Genomic DNA, 17255 nt, shown 5'->3' on the forward strand with positions numbered 1-17255 from the left:
CCTCTGGGATACAAGAAAGAAAATTGAGTTTGGTAATCAAAGGGAAGAGTCATAAATAAAGCAACAGAGGGGGCTCACAAGGAACCATGATCTTGAATTTAGGCATATGATTAACTCAAACTTAGCACTTGAGGTCCAAAAAGTAAAACTGTACTGAAGACAAGAAAGAGGAAGGTCTTGGTAAGCCTCCCAGGAGACTGACGAGGATTAAATATGTTCTTATGTTATGTGAGAAACCCAGCAATTCCTAGGGCTGCAGGGCTGCACATCAAAGCATTCTTCCAGCCCTGGCCGGTTTGGCTCAGCGGTTAGAGCGTCGGCCTGCGGTCCGGAGAGACCCGGGTTCGGTTCCCGCTAAGGGCATGTACCTCGGTTGCAGTTTGTCCCCGGCCCTGGTCGGTTGTGCGGGTGGCAGCCACTCGGTGTGTCCCTTTCACATCGATGTTTCTCTATCTCTCTCTCTGTTCCTCTCTCTCCCTCCCACTCTACCTGAACAAAAAATGAGAAAATGTCCTCGGGTGAGGATAAAAATAAAATAAAATAAAAATAAAAAAGCATTCTTCCAGAATTTTACCTGAGACTATTGAACAGTCGTTGGAAACTGCTGCTGAATGGGTGGTTGTGAAAATAGTTGCTGGTTGAGAAGCCAAGCACTGTTTATTCTTTTAAGAGATTAAGAGGGTTTTTTAAACAGCACTGCGTTCAGACCAGCAGACTCTCCTCAAGAAAGTTAGCAGGTGTTGATAGCCCCACGCCCCCCCTGGTCTGTGAGAGCCTTTTATAAGGGACTGACACCCAGGCTGAGGACCACATTCCTTTCAACCTTGGCCAAGCTGATAAATGCAGAACACATTTTTTCTCATTTATACCTCTTTGATTATTGGTGAGAAGAGAACATTGAATCCTTCCACAGATGCCATTTGTTTTACTGTCTGGTGAATTCCTTCTGGCAGGTTGATTGGTTTTCTTACTGATTTACAAGCACTTGAAAACATTTGTATAATTAACATAGTAATGGACTTCCTTCCCACATATTGTAAATATGTGTTTCCCCTGCTCAGGGCCAATTTCTTTCTAGCTCTTTTAGAGAGATCTTATGTGGTCCATCCTTTGACTTTTTTGGCTCAAATATTAGAAATAGAAACAGTGCTTGGAATGTTTATGGTGTCCCTTTTACAGCAACTTTCGTGCAGTCTGGGAGTCTGTGTCTGCATCTAGAAACTCCTATTCACTCAGTGAAAGGAGATAATAGCCTTCAAGGGCCATGGAGTACTTGCCATCCCATTTTCATAATTCTGCCAGAACTTATGAGTCCCAGGTCCGCATCTCACTGCTGAACACTGAGTGCTCATGGGGGTGTGAGTAGGTAAGGATGTGGTTTAAGTTCTACATCCGTGTGCCCCACTCACACCCAGAAACACCTGCCGTCCTGCTACTGGCTGTGAAGGCTTGGGCTGCTCCCGCCAGGGTATCAAAAGGCTGCCAAGGTGCCAGACTCTCAGACCAGTGCTGTAATGACTGCACAGTTCAGGGCCTCCTACCTTTTCCCCCTCCTCCTAGCTGGCTTTGTGCAGACAAATCCCAAGGTGGAGAAGATGAAGGTGAGTGATTTCCGAAGAAAGCGGCAGAGTTCTCATGGGAAGTTACTCTGGTCCTGCTCTCCAAGATCCCACTCTTCAGTCCTTCCTGTGAGACTCCAACCTCTGCTTTCTTCTTCTTTGTGGTTTCCCCTAAACCTTTCTTCTCTTCTCTTTGAATCTCTTCAAATCTATACATGGGTGATCCTTGAATTAAATGTGAGTAGGAAAAAAAGAGTCTCCTTAATGTGGTCCCTTCTCCTTTCCTTCTCTAGGCAGAGATCACCTGGATACTCCTCCAGCCATATCAGTATCTGCCTTGGAGCTGGGCCTGAGGCATAGGAGAGCAGTGGACATCAGAGTGGGTGGGACAAGGGTTTGGAGGAGAGGCTGTGTAGGAAAACCACAAAGCAAAGGAAAAAATAATGTAGATGTTTTTAAGGATGTATAAAGTCAGACTCATCAGAGAAACATGAAACACATAGAAAGAAAAATAGGAGGCCCAAAACAACCAGATTTATCATCAGGAGCCTTGGGTTCTAGCCTCAATTTGGTTTTCAGTTCATAACTCAGTTGCCTTGCTAAGTAGACGTGTGCATGGCAGACCTGGCTGGTGTGCCTCAGTGGTTTGGACTGGAAGGCTGGGGGTCCAAATCCCGGTCAGGCACATCCTTGGGTTGCAGGTTTCATCTCTGGTTGGGCGTGTATGGAGAGCAACCATCTGATGTTCTCTCTCACATAGATGTCTCTCTCTCCCTTCCCCTTTCTCTAAAAACAATAAGCATATCCTCGGTTGAGGATTAAAAATAATAATAATAAATGCTATATTGCCTAAAAATGCTAAGCACCATCTGAACTTTCAGTGAGTTGTAATCTTTAAAATATATAGCAGTGGTAGGGGTGGTTGAGGGAAGGATAGCAGTGAATTAGATGTGCATTAGATGTCTTCAACCGAAAGGGAATCATGAAGTTAGGGGCAAGTGAATTCTCATTCACATGGTGGGTTACCACTCTTGGCCTTGGACAAGTCACTTCATTTCTTTTAACCTCTGCTTCTTCATTATAAAATTGTGGGCAACAGTATCTTCCTTATGGGAGGGTGAGCAAAAATTGTTATTCATATAATGTGTTCTATAAATGTCAGCTTTACTAAGATCTCTCCCTCTCTCTGAAATTGACTAGAGAACTTCCTGGGTGACTTTCTGTTTTTGAAAATTGATCTTTTTTTTTTCTTTTTTGGTACATGCCCCTAGCAGGAACCGAACCCAGGACTCTCTGGTTCGCAGGCTGATTCTCCAACCACTGAGCCAAACCGGCCAGGGCAGAAATTGATACATTTTTTGTGTTACCCAGTTCCGCCTAATTGGGTGTGGAAACCTTGAGCTGTAGAATTTGCTTAATCAAAGCTGATTCTGGAGATATTTGAGACATATCATACAAACTTAAATAAATTTGTAACAACCATGAATATCAGGAGTAAGCTGAATTAAAAGGCATCTTCAAGTCTAGAGTTTCTCTAAGACCCCACATTCTAGTAGCCAACATGCTTTTTAGTAATTTTCATTGCAGTAGCAAATGGGGGGGAAATGCCAATTATTTAAAATGTTTAGCTTGGAACCACACATCATGAAAATAGAAATGGATGTTTTCATATAATATTGTCTTTATGCATGTCTCAGTTCTGCATGTATGTGTATGTGCGCGTGCATTTAGGGAAAAGTGCAGGAGCCTGCATAGGAGACAGCTCGCTCCCCACCAGCTGCAGCATGGGGTGCTAACAGCAGAAGCAGTGGGCTTGCAAAGTTGGGCAAGACAGGTTTGTTTTGTGTTGCAGCACTCCTTTAGGTGGGAGGAAGAAGGTGTTTCTCTAAAATCCTTACTGGTCCACTGCATTTTCAGGAAGTCAAGTTTATTCCTAATTTAAGTTGGGACCTCTTTGTCAGATATGTCTTTCTCTCTGCTCTTTGTTCAGTTCCCCTCTGCCTTTTTCTCATTACATGGCTTGGAAACTTCCTTCTCATACTTCCTATGTTATACTCCCTATATCCCATGAGCAGTTTGCTCCAACGTCCCTCAGTACCCCTTGGGTACTGCATGGACCCCACATAGATAGAGACAGGAGAAATATGACGATATGCCTTGTAGAGGAATTTATCCTAAGAACAGACAGTGAGAATTTCATATAGAACTTATTTCTATTATGTAGAACTCTGATCAAATATGCTCAGGAGATTTGGGAAGAAATAGGGCAGATGGAGCTGGTAGTGAAGGCAGGCATTGGACACCTAGAGCACAGTGGGGGGAGCTGAGTGTGTGTGAAGACGGATAACGCTAGACAGATATTAGTGAACCACTTGCAGGCGGATTTTTGAGCTCTTCATCTCCCTTCTAGGGAGCTACAGAAAGTTGGAGTTTTTATGGTATTGGCTTGTAAGATGATCATATAAATAAGAGAGTGACATGAAAGAGAAACTTACCCAAGGTAGAGATAATATTAGATTCTAGAATGTTAAACACAGAAGGCCCCTGAGGATGCAATAGTAATCTAGATGAATCTCTTCATTTTACCACCGGGAAACAGAGTCAAGAATGAGAACGTCCCAGGTTCACAAAGGAATTTAACAATAGAGCTGGCTTCTGATTCCACCAACCAGAGAGAGAGCTCTCTGCACTCCCCCGCTAACGGGCGCAGTGAGAAGTCAGAAGGCTAGGGAAAGTGAAACAAGTACCTAGGCTGTTGTGAAATACTTAAGCAATTAAGTATTTAAGTATTCTTTCCTACACTGAAAGACTCCAGGCAGGATATCTTCAGTCTACAGCCAAGGAGCAACCTTATTGTCACAGAAGCATGACAGCCAGTGTGCTTTTCTCTTCCACCCACTCAGCTGCAGGGCCCTCGTCCTGCTCACGGACCTCTGCTCCTTTGCACTCATCCAAGCGTTTCTTGGTATCTAGCTTCTTCCAGGATAATAGGGAGAGAAACATGTTTGTTGCTCAAAAAAAACCTTTGGCTTTTGCCCTGGCCGGTTTGACTCAGCGGCTGGGGCGTCGGCCTGCGGTCCGGAAAGACCCAGGTTCGGTTCCTGCTGGGGGCATGTGCCTCAGTTGCGGTTTGTCCCCGGGTGGCAGCCACTTGATGTGTCCCTTTCACATCGATGTTTCTCTTTCTCTCTCTGTTCCTCTTTCTCCCTCCCACAAAAAAAAAAAAAAAAAAAAAAAAAAAAAAAAAAAACACAAAAACAACAACCTTTGGCTTTCAAATCACGAGAACTCCCAGTCTTGTTATTACATCATACTTGCTTGTGTCCCAGGCTACAGCGAGTCCATGGATTCTTCAGTGAATGCATGGAAGGTTGTGCAGATGTTAGGAGTTACTGTTATTAATGTTGTCATTTTTAAATCTTCCAGATGGATTGCTACAAAGACGTGAAAGGCACCATCTATGAGTACGACGCCCTCGCGCTCAGTGGGAAGGAGCGCGTCCCGTTCAGGCAGTACGAGGGCAAGCATGTCCTCTTGGTCAACGTGGCCACCTACTGTGGTCTAACAGTCCAATACACTGGTAAGAATTTATATCAAATCCACTTGGGGCTAAATTTTCCAGTTCACTATATTCTAAATCATAAGTATGTTTTAATATAACTATGTTTTAATTCTAATTATGAATCAAGATAAATACTTATGATCAAGTTACTTCATTCCCCAATGTCAGGAGTCAGCAAACTATGGCCCACAGGCAAAATCTGGCCAGCCTGCTTGTATAAACAAAGATTTATTGGAACACAGCCATGCCCATTTATTTACATATTGTCTGCAGCTGATTTTATGCTCAACAAAGCAGAGCTGAGCGGTTATATGAGTAGTGGTGACAGAGGCCACCTGACTTGTAAATTCTGAAATATATGCTATCTGACTTTTACAAAGAAAGTTTGCTGATTCCTTCTCTATATCTTGCCTAAGCTTTGCTCCTGAAATTTTCAGGACAATTAATATACATGTGAGAACTAGCAGCCTCTCTGAAGATTCAAATCTCCTTGGTAAATACAGGAGAGAGAACAAATATTTTTGAGACTTTTTCAGGATTTTACAGGTAACTTAAAAGACATGTTAAAAGGGAAAGGTATTTTAAACCTTAACTGTGTTTGACTGGAGTGAGGGGTGGTCAAGGAGGAGGCAATAATGGAGGCAGGTGCTCCCTCTCCAACCTGGACACCTCCCTTAGACACAGTTTTCTCGTGCTGTGCATGGTGCAGGAGGCATTTCATAGCTCTCAGATGTTAGGTCATGCGGTTTAAAAGCCAATAAATAGTGAAAAGGGTGAATTATATCAGAAACAGATGCATTTCTTTTATTTGAACTAATAAGAACTTAATTTTTTGTTTTCAATTATGTTTTGAATGACTAATATATTCAAAGGGTTCACAATTCAACAGGAATGAAAGTGTTTAGGGTAAAAAGTTGCTTCACCTCCTTCCCTTCCCTCCAAACAAACAATATTATGTTTACAAAATACAGGGTGGGGCAAAAGTATGTTTACAGTTGTTCGTATGGAAAATAATACAATGATTAGTAAATAATAATGTAAGAATAAACTCTATTTTTTGCATGCTCTCAACTTTAAACCTACTTTTTCTCCACCCTGTATATAGATTATTCTTTTTCTGCTTCTCCTCCAGCTGTGATATAACATGAACACTACTTGCCATGTTGCTTTTTAAAATTAATGAGGTGCTTTAGCGTTCAGGCCATTTCCTGATTTTTATAAAACACTGAATAATATTCTATTAAACCATAATTCATCTTACCAGTTTAAAAGAACTGTAAGAACCAACTTATTCAGTTTGCACTCTGTACATAACACATGAGGAAACTGAGGAGTACTTGCTCAAGGACAGGAAGACAGGTTTCCTGATTTATTTTTCTGGAATATGCAATTATCTATAGTGACTAAAGACAGAGGGAAGGATGTGGGGAAGGGTACTGAGGAGCCATGTGGAAACAGGAAAGCAATCTCTAGTAAAACAAACAAACAGAAACACAAAGAGGAGATATCAGTTGGTTGACCTGAATCTCAGTGGGTCTGGCTAGTGTTTGCCAGGGGACTGAAGGCATCCAGCCCAGAAATGGTTAACAAAGAAGATGATTATAAAAGTCTGAGCGGACAAGTTGGCAAATTGCCTGGCAGTGGGAGAAGGCAGTTAGAATCTTGTAATTTTGCACATCAATGAGAATTTCAGGTAGAGTGCATGTTTAACATCCCCAGACTGTTGAAGAACATGAGGAAGCTCAGTGGGAATTCCTTTGGTTCTCTTTGCCCATCAGGTTGCTTACATCCAACCCAGGGTGGGCCAGCCCACCACTGGAGAAAAGCCCAGTGTCATTGTCCGTGTCTTTTTCCTTCAAAAAAAAATTTAATCTACTAATTAACCAACCAAAGAAGACAAACTGGTGAACAGTGGTATTTAAACCTGGCTTTGCTTAAAAATTACCCTGTGAGACACTGGTAGGAGTTGAGGCATGAGAGGGTGGCAAGCTGGGAGCCCATGGACAGCAGCAGTCTTAGCTGTGAGCAACGCCCTTGGGGAATAAAGACCAAGCCTGATCCACAGCACAGAGAGCCCTGACAGAGCGCTAACCCGGGATTTGGAGGGCACTCAGAGTTTTTTCTGAATTGTGGCCACAAAGGATGGTGGCCAGTGTGCTCCTTCCCAGAGCTTTATAGAAAAGCAGCAGCTCTTCCCCTCTAGGAGATTCAGCCTATCCCAGTTGAGGCAAAAAAAAATGCAAATTGAGGCTCATAAACAACAAGCATCTATCCCACACTCTGAAAATCCTCTTATGCTAAACACCAGGGCTACATTCCAAGGCACTAAGTAACTGAGACTACTAGCCACCAGGAAAGAGCTAGAGGATAACTGAACCTTTCCTTGGCTTGCAAATCTACCCAGGAAAGTAAGACTTGAAAGGGGTGTTCAACGTGAGTTCACCCAGGCTCATCCAAACCCAGTAGAGGAAGCCACAAATAGCAAAACACCAACACCCACAGGGAAAATTGGGCAGGCTCCAAAACCCACAGAGATTGCCAACATGGTGAAACAAAGAAACAAATCCCAGATGAAAGAACAAGAGAACTCTATTGAAGATGAGATCAATAAAATGCAGCTAAGCAAATTATCAGAAGTAGAGTTCAGAGCCATGATTTTGAGGAAGCCCAACAGCATGAGTAAGGATATCACCACCATGAGGAAAGATACAGAAACACTGAAAACCAACCAAGTGGAAATAAAAAATGACACAGGGAAGTTAAGAACACGTTGGAAGGACTAACCAGACAGTAAAGGAAGCTGAGGACCAGATTAGTGAATTAGAAGACAGGTTAGAGACAATCAACCAATCAGAAAACCAAAAGGAAGAAACAATTAAAAAAACAGAAAGACAGCTTAAGAAAACTGTGGGACAACTGGAAATGTAATAACATTTGCATCATAGGTGTACCCGAAGAGGAAGAAAATGGGCAAGGGTTAGAGAATATATTTGAAGAAATAGTGACCGAAAACTTTCCTAACCTGGTGAGGAAAGAAGGCATTCAACTTTAAAAAGCACAGAGAGCCCCAAGTAAGAAGAACCCAAACAGGATGACACCAAAACACACAGTAATTAAAAGGCCAAAAATGAAAGACAAAGAGAGAACGCTAAAGGCAGCAAGAGATAAGCAACAGGTTACCTACAAAGGAAACCCCATTAGGCTCTCAGCTGACTTCTCAACAGAGACACTACAGGCCAGAAGGCAGTGGAATGAAGTAATCAAGGTCATGAGAAACAAGGATCTGAATCCAAGACTACTCTATCCAGCAAGGCTATCATTCAAAATAGAAGGTCAAATAAAGAGCTTTTCAGACCAAAAAAAAAAAAAAAAGGCTAAGAATATACATTTGCACCGAACTAGCACTGTAAGAAATGTTAAAAGGACTGCTGTAATTATTAGAAGAAAAAGAAAGAAAAGTAGAACCACACTAAACAAAAATGGCAATAAATAAGTACATATCAATTATCACCTTAAATGTGAATGGTTTGAATGCTTCAATAAAAAGACACAGAGTAGCTGACTGGATAAGAAAGCAGGACTCACATATATGTTGTTTACAAGAGACCACCTCACAACAAAAGACTCACATTGGTTGAAAGTGAAGGGATGGAACAAAATCTTTCAAGCAAGCGGAAAGCAAAAAAAAGCTGAGGTAGCAATACTCATATCTGTTCAAGTAGATTTCAAAATGAAGACCATGACTAGAGACAAAGAAGGCCACTACATAATATTGAAAGGATCTAGCCAACCTTGGTAAACATATATGCACCCAATATGAAAGCACCAACATATATTAAAAATCTTTTGGAGGACTTCAAAGGAGAAATTGCCAGCAATACAATCATAACAGGGGACTTCAAAACCCCACTGACATCACCGGATAAATCTTCTACACAAATAATTAACAAGGAAACACAGACTCTAAATGAAGCACTAGATCAAATGAATTCCATAGATATCTACAGAGGATTACAACCGAAAACTTCAGAATTCACATTCTTTTCAAGTGCACATGGAACTTTCTTAAATATAGACCACATGTTAGGGCACAAACGAAGTCTCTACAGGTTCAAGAAGATTGAAATCATATCAAGCATCTTCTCAGATCACAATGGCATGCAACTAGAAATCTACTGCAATGAGAACATGCAAAGACATTTAAAAACGTGGAAGCCAAATAGCATGTTACTGAACAATGAATGGGTTACACTGGAGATCAAGGAAGAAATTAGAAACTTGCTGGAAACTAATGAAAATGAACACACAACAACACAAACCGTATGGGATGCAGCGAAAGCAGTTCTGAGAGAGAAGTTCATAGCACTACAGGCCTACCTCAAGAAACAAGAAAAAAATCTCTAATAGACTATCTAACCTCACAACTTAAAGAACTAGAAAGCAAATTTAAAAACAAAAAATCAAAAAACAGAGCAATTAAAAGGAAGAAAATAGTAAAGATTAGAGCAGAAATAAATGACATGGAAACCAAAACCAAAAACAAAAAACAAAAAAAACAATTCAAAGGATCAATGAAACAAAGAGCTGGTTTTTCAAAAAGATAAACAAGATTGATGGACCCTTAGCTAGACTCACCAAGAAACAAAGAGAGAGAACTCAAATACGCAAAATCAGAAATGAAAGAAAAGAAATAATAACTGACACCACAGAAATACAAAGGATTGTTAACAAATATTATGAACAATTATATGGCAACAAATTCGACAATCTAACCAAAATGGACAAATTCCTGGAAACACATAGTCCCCCGAAACTTGACCCAGAAGAGATATAACACTTGAACAGACCAATAACAACAAAAGAAATTAAAGATGTAATCAAGAATCTCCCAGCAAAAAAAAGCCCAACCCAGATAGCTTCACAGGGTAATTTTACCAAACATTGAAAGAAGAACTAATACCAATTCTCCTCAAACTATTTCAAAAAATTCAAGAAGGAAGACTTCCAAACTCATTTTAGGAGGCCAGCTTAATTCTAATTCCAAGACCAGAAAAAAACACTACAAAGAAAGAAAACTACAGGCCAATATCCCTGATTAACATAGATGCCAAAATCCTGAACAAAATACTAGCAAATCAAATCCAGCAATACATCAAAAAAATTATTCACCATGACCAACAGGGATTCATCCAAAGGATGCAAGGCTTGTACAACATTAGAAAATCAAAAAAGGTGATGCACCACATAAAATGAAAGATAAAAATCATGTGATCATATCAATAAATGCTAAAAAAGCATTCGACAAAATCCAGCACGTATTTCTGATAAATGCTCAGCAATGTGGAAACAAAGAGATCATATCTCAACATAATGAAGACCATATATGAAAGACCTACAGCCAACATTATGCTCCATGACAAAAAATAAAAGCATTTCCCTTAAGAACAGGAACAAGGCAAGGATGCTCACTTTCACCACTCTTATTTAACATCGCACTAGAGTCCTAGCCACAGCAATCAAACAGGAAGAAAAAATAAAAGGGATCCAAATTGGAAAGGAGGAAGTGAAACTGTCATAACTCGCAGATGCCATGATACTATACGTAGAAAACCCCAAAAACCCCATCAAAAATTTACTAGACTTAATAAATGAATTTGGCAAAGTAGCAGGATACAAAATAGCATCAAGAAATTGATGACATTCTTATACACCAATGATGAACTCACAAATAGAGAAACTATAAAAACAATCCCATTTATCATCGTGGCAAAAAGTTAAGATACCTAGAAATAAACTTAACCAAAGAAATAAAGGACCTATTCACAGAAAACTACAGGTCATTGAAAAAAGAAATAGAGGAAGATATAAAAAAGTGGAAGCACATACCTTGTTCATAGATTGGAAGAATTAACATCATTAAAATGTCCATACTACCCAAAGCAATCTATGGATTCAAGGCAATCCCCATCAAAATACCAACGACATACTTCACAGAACTAGAAAAAATACTTAGAAAGTTCGTATGGAACCAAAAGAGACCTCGAATAGCCACAGCAATCTTGAAAAACATGAACAAAGTTGGAGGGATCACATAACCAGATTTCAGGTTATACTACAAAGCCACTGTAATCAAAAGAGCATGGTACTGACACAAGAACAGACATATAGACCAGTGTAACAGAACAGAGAACCCATAAATGGACCCAAGGCAGTATGCTCAATTAATATTTGACAAAGGGAGCAGGAGCATACACTGGAGTGAAGACAGCCTCTTTAATAAATGGTGTTGGGAAAATTGGACAGCTACATGCAAAAAAAATAAAACTAGACCATCCACTTACACCATACACAAGAATAAACTCAAAATGGATAAAAGACTTAAACGTAACTCATGAATCCAGAAAAATTCTAGAAGAGAATGTAGGCAACAAAATTTCAGACATCATATGCAGCAGAATTTTCACTGATACATCACCTAAGGCAACAGAAACAAAGTAGAAAATGAACTCATGGGACTACATCAAACTCAAAACTTCTGCGCAGCAAAAGAAACAACCACCAAAATGGAAAGGCAACCCAGTCTATGGGAGAGCCTAATTGCCAATGATATATCAGAAAAGGGGTTAATTTATAATATATACAGAGTACTCATGCAACTCAACAAAAGGAAGACAAAGAACCCAATTGAAAAATGGGCGGAGGATTTGACCCAGTCATCCTACTCCTAGGAATATACCCTAAGAAGCCTGGAACACCACTAAGAAAGAATATATGTACCCCCATGTTCATAGCAGCACTATTTATAATAGCTAAGATCTGGACACAGCTGAAATGTCCATTAGTAGACGAATGGATAAAAAAGCAGGGGTACATATACACAATGGAGTACTATGCAGCTGTAAGAAAGAAAGAACTCTTATCCTTTGAGACTACATAAGGACCTGGGAAGTATTATCCTAAGCAAAACAAGACAAACAGAGAAAGACAAGTATCATATGATCTCACTTATTTGTGGAATATAATGAACATAACAGTCTGAGGAATGGGGTAGTCCCAGAGACGTGGAAGTGAGGTACAGACTGACAATCCCCAGAAGAGGGGGTGGGGGGTGGAGATAAACCACAGAACTTATATGCATGTGTGCATGAACAATGGACATGGACAACAAAGCTGGGGACAGGGTGGGGAGGGAGGGTGAGGGGGGAATCAGTGGGTGGAAAATGAGAATCATCTGTAACAATAATAAATTAATTAATTTTAAAAAATTAAATAAAAAATGGGCAGAGGAACTAAATAGACTTCTCTTCAAATAGGACATACAAATGGCTAAGAGACATATGACGAAATGCTCAACATCACTAATCATCAGAGAGATGCATATTAAAACAACGAGGTATCACCTTACACCTGTCAGAATGGCTGCCATCAACAAATCATCAAACAACATGTGTTGGCGAGGGTGTGGAGAAAAGGGGACTCTAATACACTGCTGGTGGGAATGCAGACTGGTGTAGCCACTATGGAAAACAATATGGCGTTACCTCAAAAAATTAAAAACTGAACTTCCATTTGACCCAGTGATCTCACTTCTAGGAATATACCCTAAGGAGCCTGAAACACCAATCAGAAAGATATGTACCTGCATGTTTGTAGCAGCACTATTTACAATAGCTCAGATCTGGAAACAGCCCAAATGTCCATCAGTAGACGAATGGATAAAAAAGATGTGGTACATACACACAATGGAATGCTATGCAGCTGTAAGAAAGAAAGATCTCTTATCCTTTGAGATGACAGGAGGGACCTGGAAAGTATTATCCTAAGTGAAACAAGCCAAAGAGAGAAAGACAAGTATCCATATGATCTCACTTTTTTGTGGAATATAATAAACATAACAGTCTGAGAAATGAGGTAGTCCCAGAGACGTGGAAGGGGGGTAAAGACTGACAATCCCCAGAAGAGGGGGTGGTGGGGGAGAGATAAACCACAGAACTTACATGCATGTGTGCATGAAGAATGGTCATGGACAACAAAGCTGGGGACAGGGCGGGGAGGGAGGAGAAGGGGGAATCAGTGGGGGGGTAGGAGAAACATGTGTAACAAAAATTAATTAATTAATTAAAAAATAAAATAAGATATAATATATAAAAAGAAAAAAAGAATTACCCTGTGAGCTTTTTTAAAAATTGTGGTAAAGAGCCCTGGCAAGGTGGAGCATTGGTTGGAGCATTGTTCTGTACACCAAGAGGTTGCAGGTTCAATTCTGATCAGGGTTCGATCCCAGTATCGGCACATATGGGAGAAAACCAAACATATATGAGAGAAATGTGTGATATTTCTCTCACACATCAAAGTTTTTTCTCTTTCCCTCACTTCCTCTCTCTAAAATCAATAAACATATTCCCAGGTGAGGATTAAAAAAAGTGTGTCAAAGAAAGACATAAGAAAATTTAGCATCTTAACCATTTTAAGTGTACTGTTCAACATTATTAAAACATGCACATTGTTGTAAAACAAGTCCTCAGAACATTTCATCTTGCAAAACTGAAACTCTACACTCATTAAACAGCTCCCCTTTCCTCCTCCTGTCCTAGAAACCACTATTCTAATGTTGTTTCTATAAATTTAACTACTGCATATACCTCATGTAAGTGGAATCATAGAATGTTTATCTTTTTATAGTTTGTTTTAGTTAACAAACTATCTTCAGGGTTCATCTATATTATAGCATGTGGCAGAGTTTCCTTCCTTTTTAAGGCTGAGTGATATTCCATTATTTGAATAGACCACCTTTGTTTATCATTCATTCATCAGTGGACATTTGGGTTGTTTCCACCTCTTGAGTACTGTGAATATTGCTGCTATGGACATGGGTGTACAAATATCTCTTTGAAACCCTGTTTCAATTACTTGCATATATACCTAAAAATGGGATTGCTAAATCACGGTTAGTTCCATTTTTTATTATTTTGAGGAATCACCATTCTATTTTCCACAGCCGTGACCTGCTGCGCTTTTGAGTAATTAAGGTGACAGGGAACTATCTCCAAGGAGTGGGATCAGAGAACTCTCTGGAATGGGCCTAGGCACCCCTGTTTTCAAGGGAGAGCCCACAGTTCATTCCGATGTGTTGCACACTTGGGAAATACTATACTTTAACGAAGGGCTTGAATGCTTGTCTAAAGATTTGGTCTCTAATAGCCTTTCTAATCTACAGAATTTTTTCCTTCCTTGGGCCTCTGTTTCCCTTCCTGTGAAATGTAATTTTTCTCTGCACAAGACAAAGTCTCTAGCCAGGCTGCCATCCTATCCCTTCTCTACCACAGATCTGAACACACTTCAGGAAGAGCTGAAGCCATTTGGACTGGTTATACTGGGCTTCCCCTGCAACCAATTTGGAAAGCAAGAACCAGGAGAGAACTCAGAGATCCTTCTGGGACTGAAGTAAGTCCCTTCTCAGAACCATGTGGGAGGCCTCTGTCCACGTTTCTTCAGTCTTCAGAGGCCCTTCCATTGTTGGACTTACTGGATGGTTCTGGGCTAATAGACTCAGCAGCACCTGCAAACTGACTTTAACTCCGACCTACCCTAGTGTGACCTGGGCTGTGACCAGGGACTCTCCCCTCCCTGTTCAGGGAGACCGAAGGGGCACGAGCACTGAAATGGCTGGTGCAGAAACAATGTGGGGCATGGGACAGGTTGTAGAATAGAGAAAAATTAAGTGAATTGGAGAGGCCAAAGTAAAAAAATGCCTCATTCTTCCTGCCCAGCCCTGTCTATGTGTGCGCCTCTCCCTCCCTCTCCCATGGCGGTGAAGTCCGGTGCTCCTGCACAGCTTTCTCATGCCCTGTGTGGCTCCTTACAGGCATGTCCGTCCAGGGGGAGGATATGTACCAAATTTCCAGCTTTTTGAGAAAGGTGATGTGAATGGGGAAAAAGAACAGAAGGTTTTCACCTTTTTGAAGGTGAGTGAATTACTGATATACGCCCCTGCTTTCCTAATACATCTGTCATAGAGTTGGTGTGACAGAAATGGACCAAAGGTCCACTTCGCGTTTACGCCTGGAGGTGGACTTGGACCTAAAGGAAATCTCCAGACCAGCACAGGGACTGGCATTGATTCCATCGGTGTCGGCGGGGCTGGGCTTTGAGTGGTGGCGAGAGTTGTGTGAACTGCAGCTTTCACTGGGACCTGTTTTGCTCATTGAGATTCATGCACTCAGTCACTCAAGGCACCTCGATCCAGGGCCTGCCCCCCATAAGGTAGTGTGCTACATACTGAGAACAACACGAGGAACAGGACACAGGGCCTGCCCCTTGGCAGGCTCATTCCAGAGAGGGACACATGGAGACCCACAGGTGCTCACAGTTCGGTGAGTTTCTTTCAGGTGCAGGGGTGCACGAGCTGAGAGGCTCCCTGCAGGTTGCCAGAGCTGTTTCTAAATGCTGGACTGTGGGCCAAAGCCAAACCCTCAGTAAACTGAAGAAACTAGAACAGTATAAGGAGTTTTATAAATTCAAATGACTTATAGGGCTGCCCTGCAATTTATTTTTAAAAGAATCTTTTTTATTAAATCAAATGACGACATGATTATTGTTTTTTAATTTCTTATTTGATAAAACAAAATGCTAGTAACTCTATGTTAGTCTCAAAAGATATTTTTTAAATGCCTAAGACCTGAGAAACCACATTGTAATCTAAGCCACCAGCAGAAAAAGTCCAGAGTGGTCACATAGCTTTCCACAGCAGGTGATTCTGCGGTGAGGCCGGGAGAGACATTAAGATGGAACACACTTGCTGTGACATCTAAAACATTCTTGGCAGTGGGTATGGTGGCGATCCACAGAATGTACGAGGAATCACAAAAAATTGAAAGGTCTAGGTGCAGGCGGGGAGGGTGCGCCCTGTGGGTGAAAAGAGCCGGGGTCATTCGGAAGGGGATGTGATGATGTCATTCTCTTTTCCAGAACTCCTGTCCTCACCCCTCTGAGCTTTTGGGGTCTTTCAGACAAATCTCCTGGGACCCAATAAAGGTCCAGGACATTCGCTGGAATTTTGAAAAGTTCCTGGTGGGGCCTGATGGAGTCCCTGTCATGCGCTGGTCCCATCGGGCTCCAGTCAGTACAGTCAAGTCGGACATCCTGACGTACTTGAAGCGGTTCAAGGCTAATTAGGAGCGCCACGTTCGGGGCAGGAGCTGTTCTGCTTCTCACCTGAGACCTGCTCGAAGAGTCCGCCTGTCTTTTTAAATGGTGTCCTGGGCTCAGTCGCCTCTTGTTGTTAAATTTCTCTCTCTGCTAAATTGCTTTGTATTCTGCTTTTGCTCCTTGCAAAAGTATGTGGCTGAGAAACAAAAAATGAAAACCTTACATCCTCAGATCTCTGTTACAAACTTAAAAATTCATATCCACCAAAGGAAAACCGTCATTCCATGAGAAAGGTTCAGTTGCCCACAGTATCCTGAAGAAGACAATTTAGACATTCTGACTCCCTCTCTCTACCCTGAAGGTGCAGAAATAGCCTTGGAGGTTGGAGCCATGCAGTCTAGGTTCCCCTTCCTAACACTTGTCCTCTCCTGGTGAAACATGTATTGTCAGTTTCCAACTGTTGATCAATCTTCATTCATGATACTCCACTCCCCAACTGACCTGTCATTCTCCTGTAGGGGCCTTAAGAGGGGGAGCTGGAGATCACCCATACGAAGGGAGACCCAAAGCATGGCTCTAATTTGGACCCTACCACAATTCCTTATTGTCTGATCTTTAGTTCATTCAGGCAAGGACACCCGGGCCAGACACACTTTGATCCCTCCTCTTCAGAACCAACCCTGCCACTATCTCAAATAAAATGTTTTCTGCTGCATCTGGGGTCGCTGTGTTGGTTTTAAAATCCTAAGTTATCTTTCTCCTCTTTCTCACTCTGTTACAAATGCTGTGTTGCTCAAATGACCTGAACCCTTCACAGAAAGATTTACTCTCCAGATCCCTGGATGGTTGCCACCTGATGACGCCCAGTTGCCATCTGTCTTTGGGAATTGCCTTAGGTAAAGTCAGGTCCCTGTTCCAGGAGCAGCCTGCATCCAGCTGCCAAACAGTGAGGCGTGTAAAGGCCAGCACTACCTTCTCACCTAGGA

General features: G+C 41.4%; 1 protein-coding gene across 2 annotated transcripts; it reads left to right on the forward strand.

Moving 5' to 3' along the window:
• The first annotated feature begins 1514 nt into the window (after positions 1 to 1514).
• LOC118621721 (epididymal secretory glutathione peroxidase-like) lies at positions 1515 to 16296 on the forward strand. Of its 2 annotated transcripts, XM_036249083.1 has the most exons (5): positions 1515 to 1601; positions 4986 to 5139; positions 14448 to 14565; positions 14987 to 15086; positions 16090 to 16296. In XM_036249083.1, exons 1-5 carry the CDS (start codon positions 1515 to 1517, stop codon positions 16294 to 16296), a joined length of 666 nt encoding a protein of 221 aa, XP_036104976.1. The 2 variants fall into 2 exon arrangements, with proteins under 2 accessions (XP_036104976.1, XP_036104977.1); XM_036249084.1 differs by lacking the exons at positions 14448 to 14565; positions 16090 to 16296 and having other exon boundaries at positions 14987 to 15048.
• The last annotated feature ends 959 nt before the right edge of the window (positions 16297 to 17255 follow it).

The sequence above is a fragment of the Molossus molossus genome, unplaced genomic scaffold, assembly GCF_014108415.1.
Source record: "Molossus molossus isolate mMolMol1 unplaced genomic scaffold, mMolMol1.p scaffold_m16_p_8, whole genome shotgun sequence".
Lineage (NCBI taxonomy): Eukaryota > Metazoa > Chordata > Mammalia > Chiroptera > Molossidae > Molossus > Molossus molossus.

What these genes read in the sequence shown, in the direction of transcription:
- LOC118621721 (XM_036249083.1), top strand. Translation starts at nt 1,515, where the DNA reads ATGACTGCACAGTTCAGGGCCTCCTACCTTTTCCCCCTCCTCCTAGCT. An exon ending in TCTAACAGTCCAATACACTG is followed by an intron (nt 5,140 to 14,447) that starts GTAAGAATTTAT and finishes TCTCTACCACAG; the next exon opens with ATCTGAACACACTTCAGGAA. An exon ending in GAGATCCTTCTGGGACTGAA is followed by an intron (nt 14,566 to 14,986) that starts GTAAGTCCCTTC and finishes GGCTCCTTACAG; the next exon opens with GCATGTCCGTCCAGGGGGAG.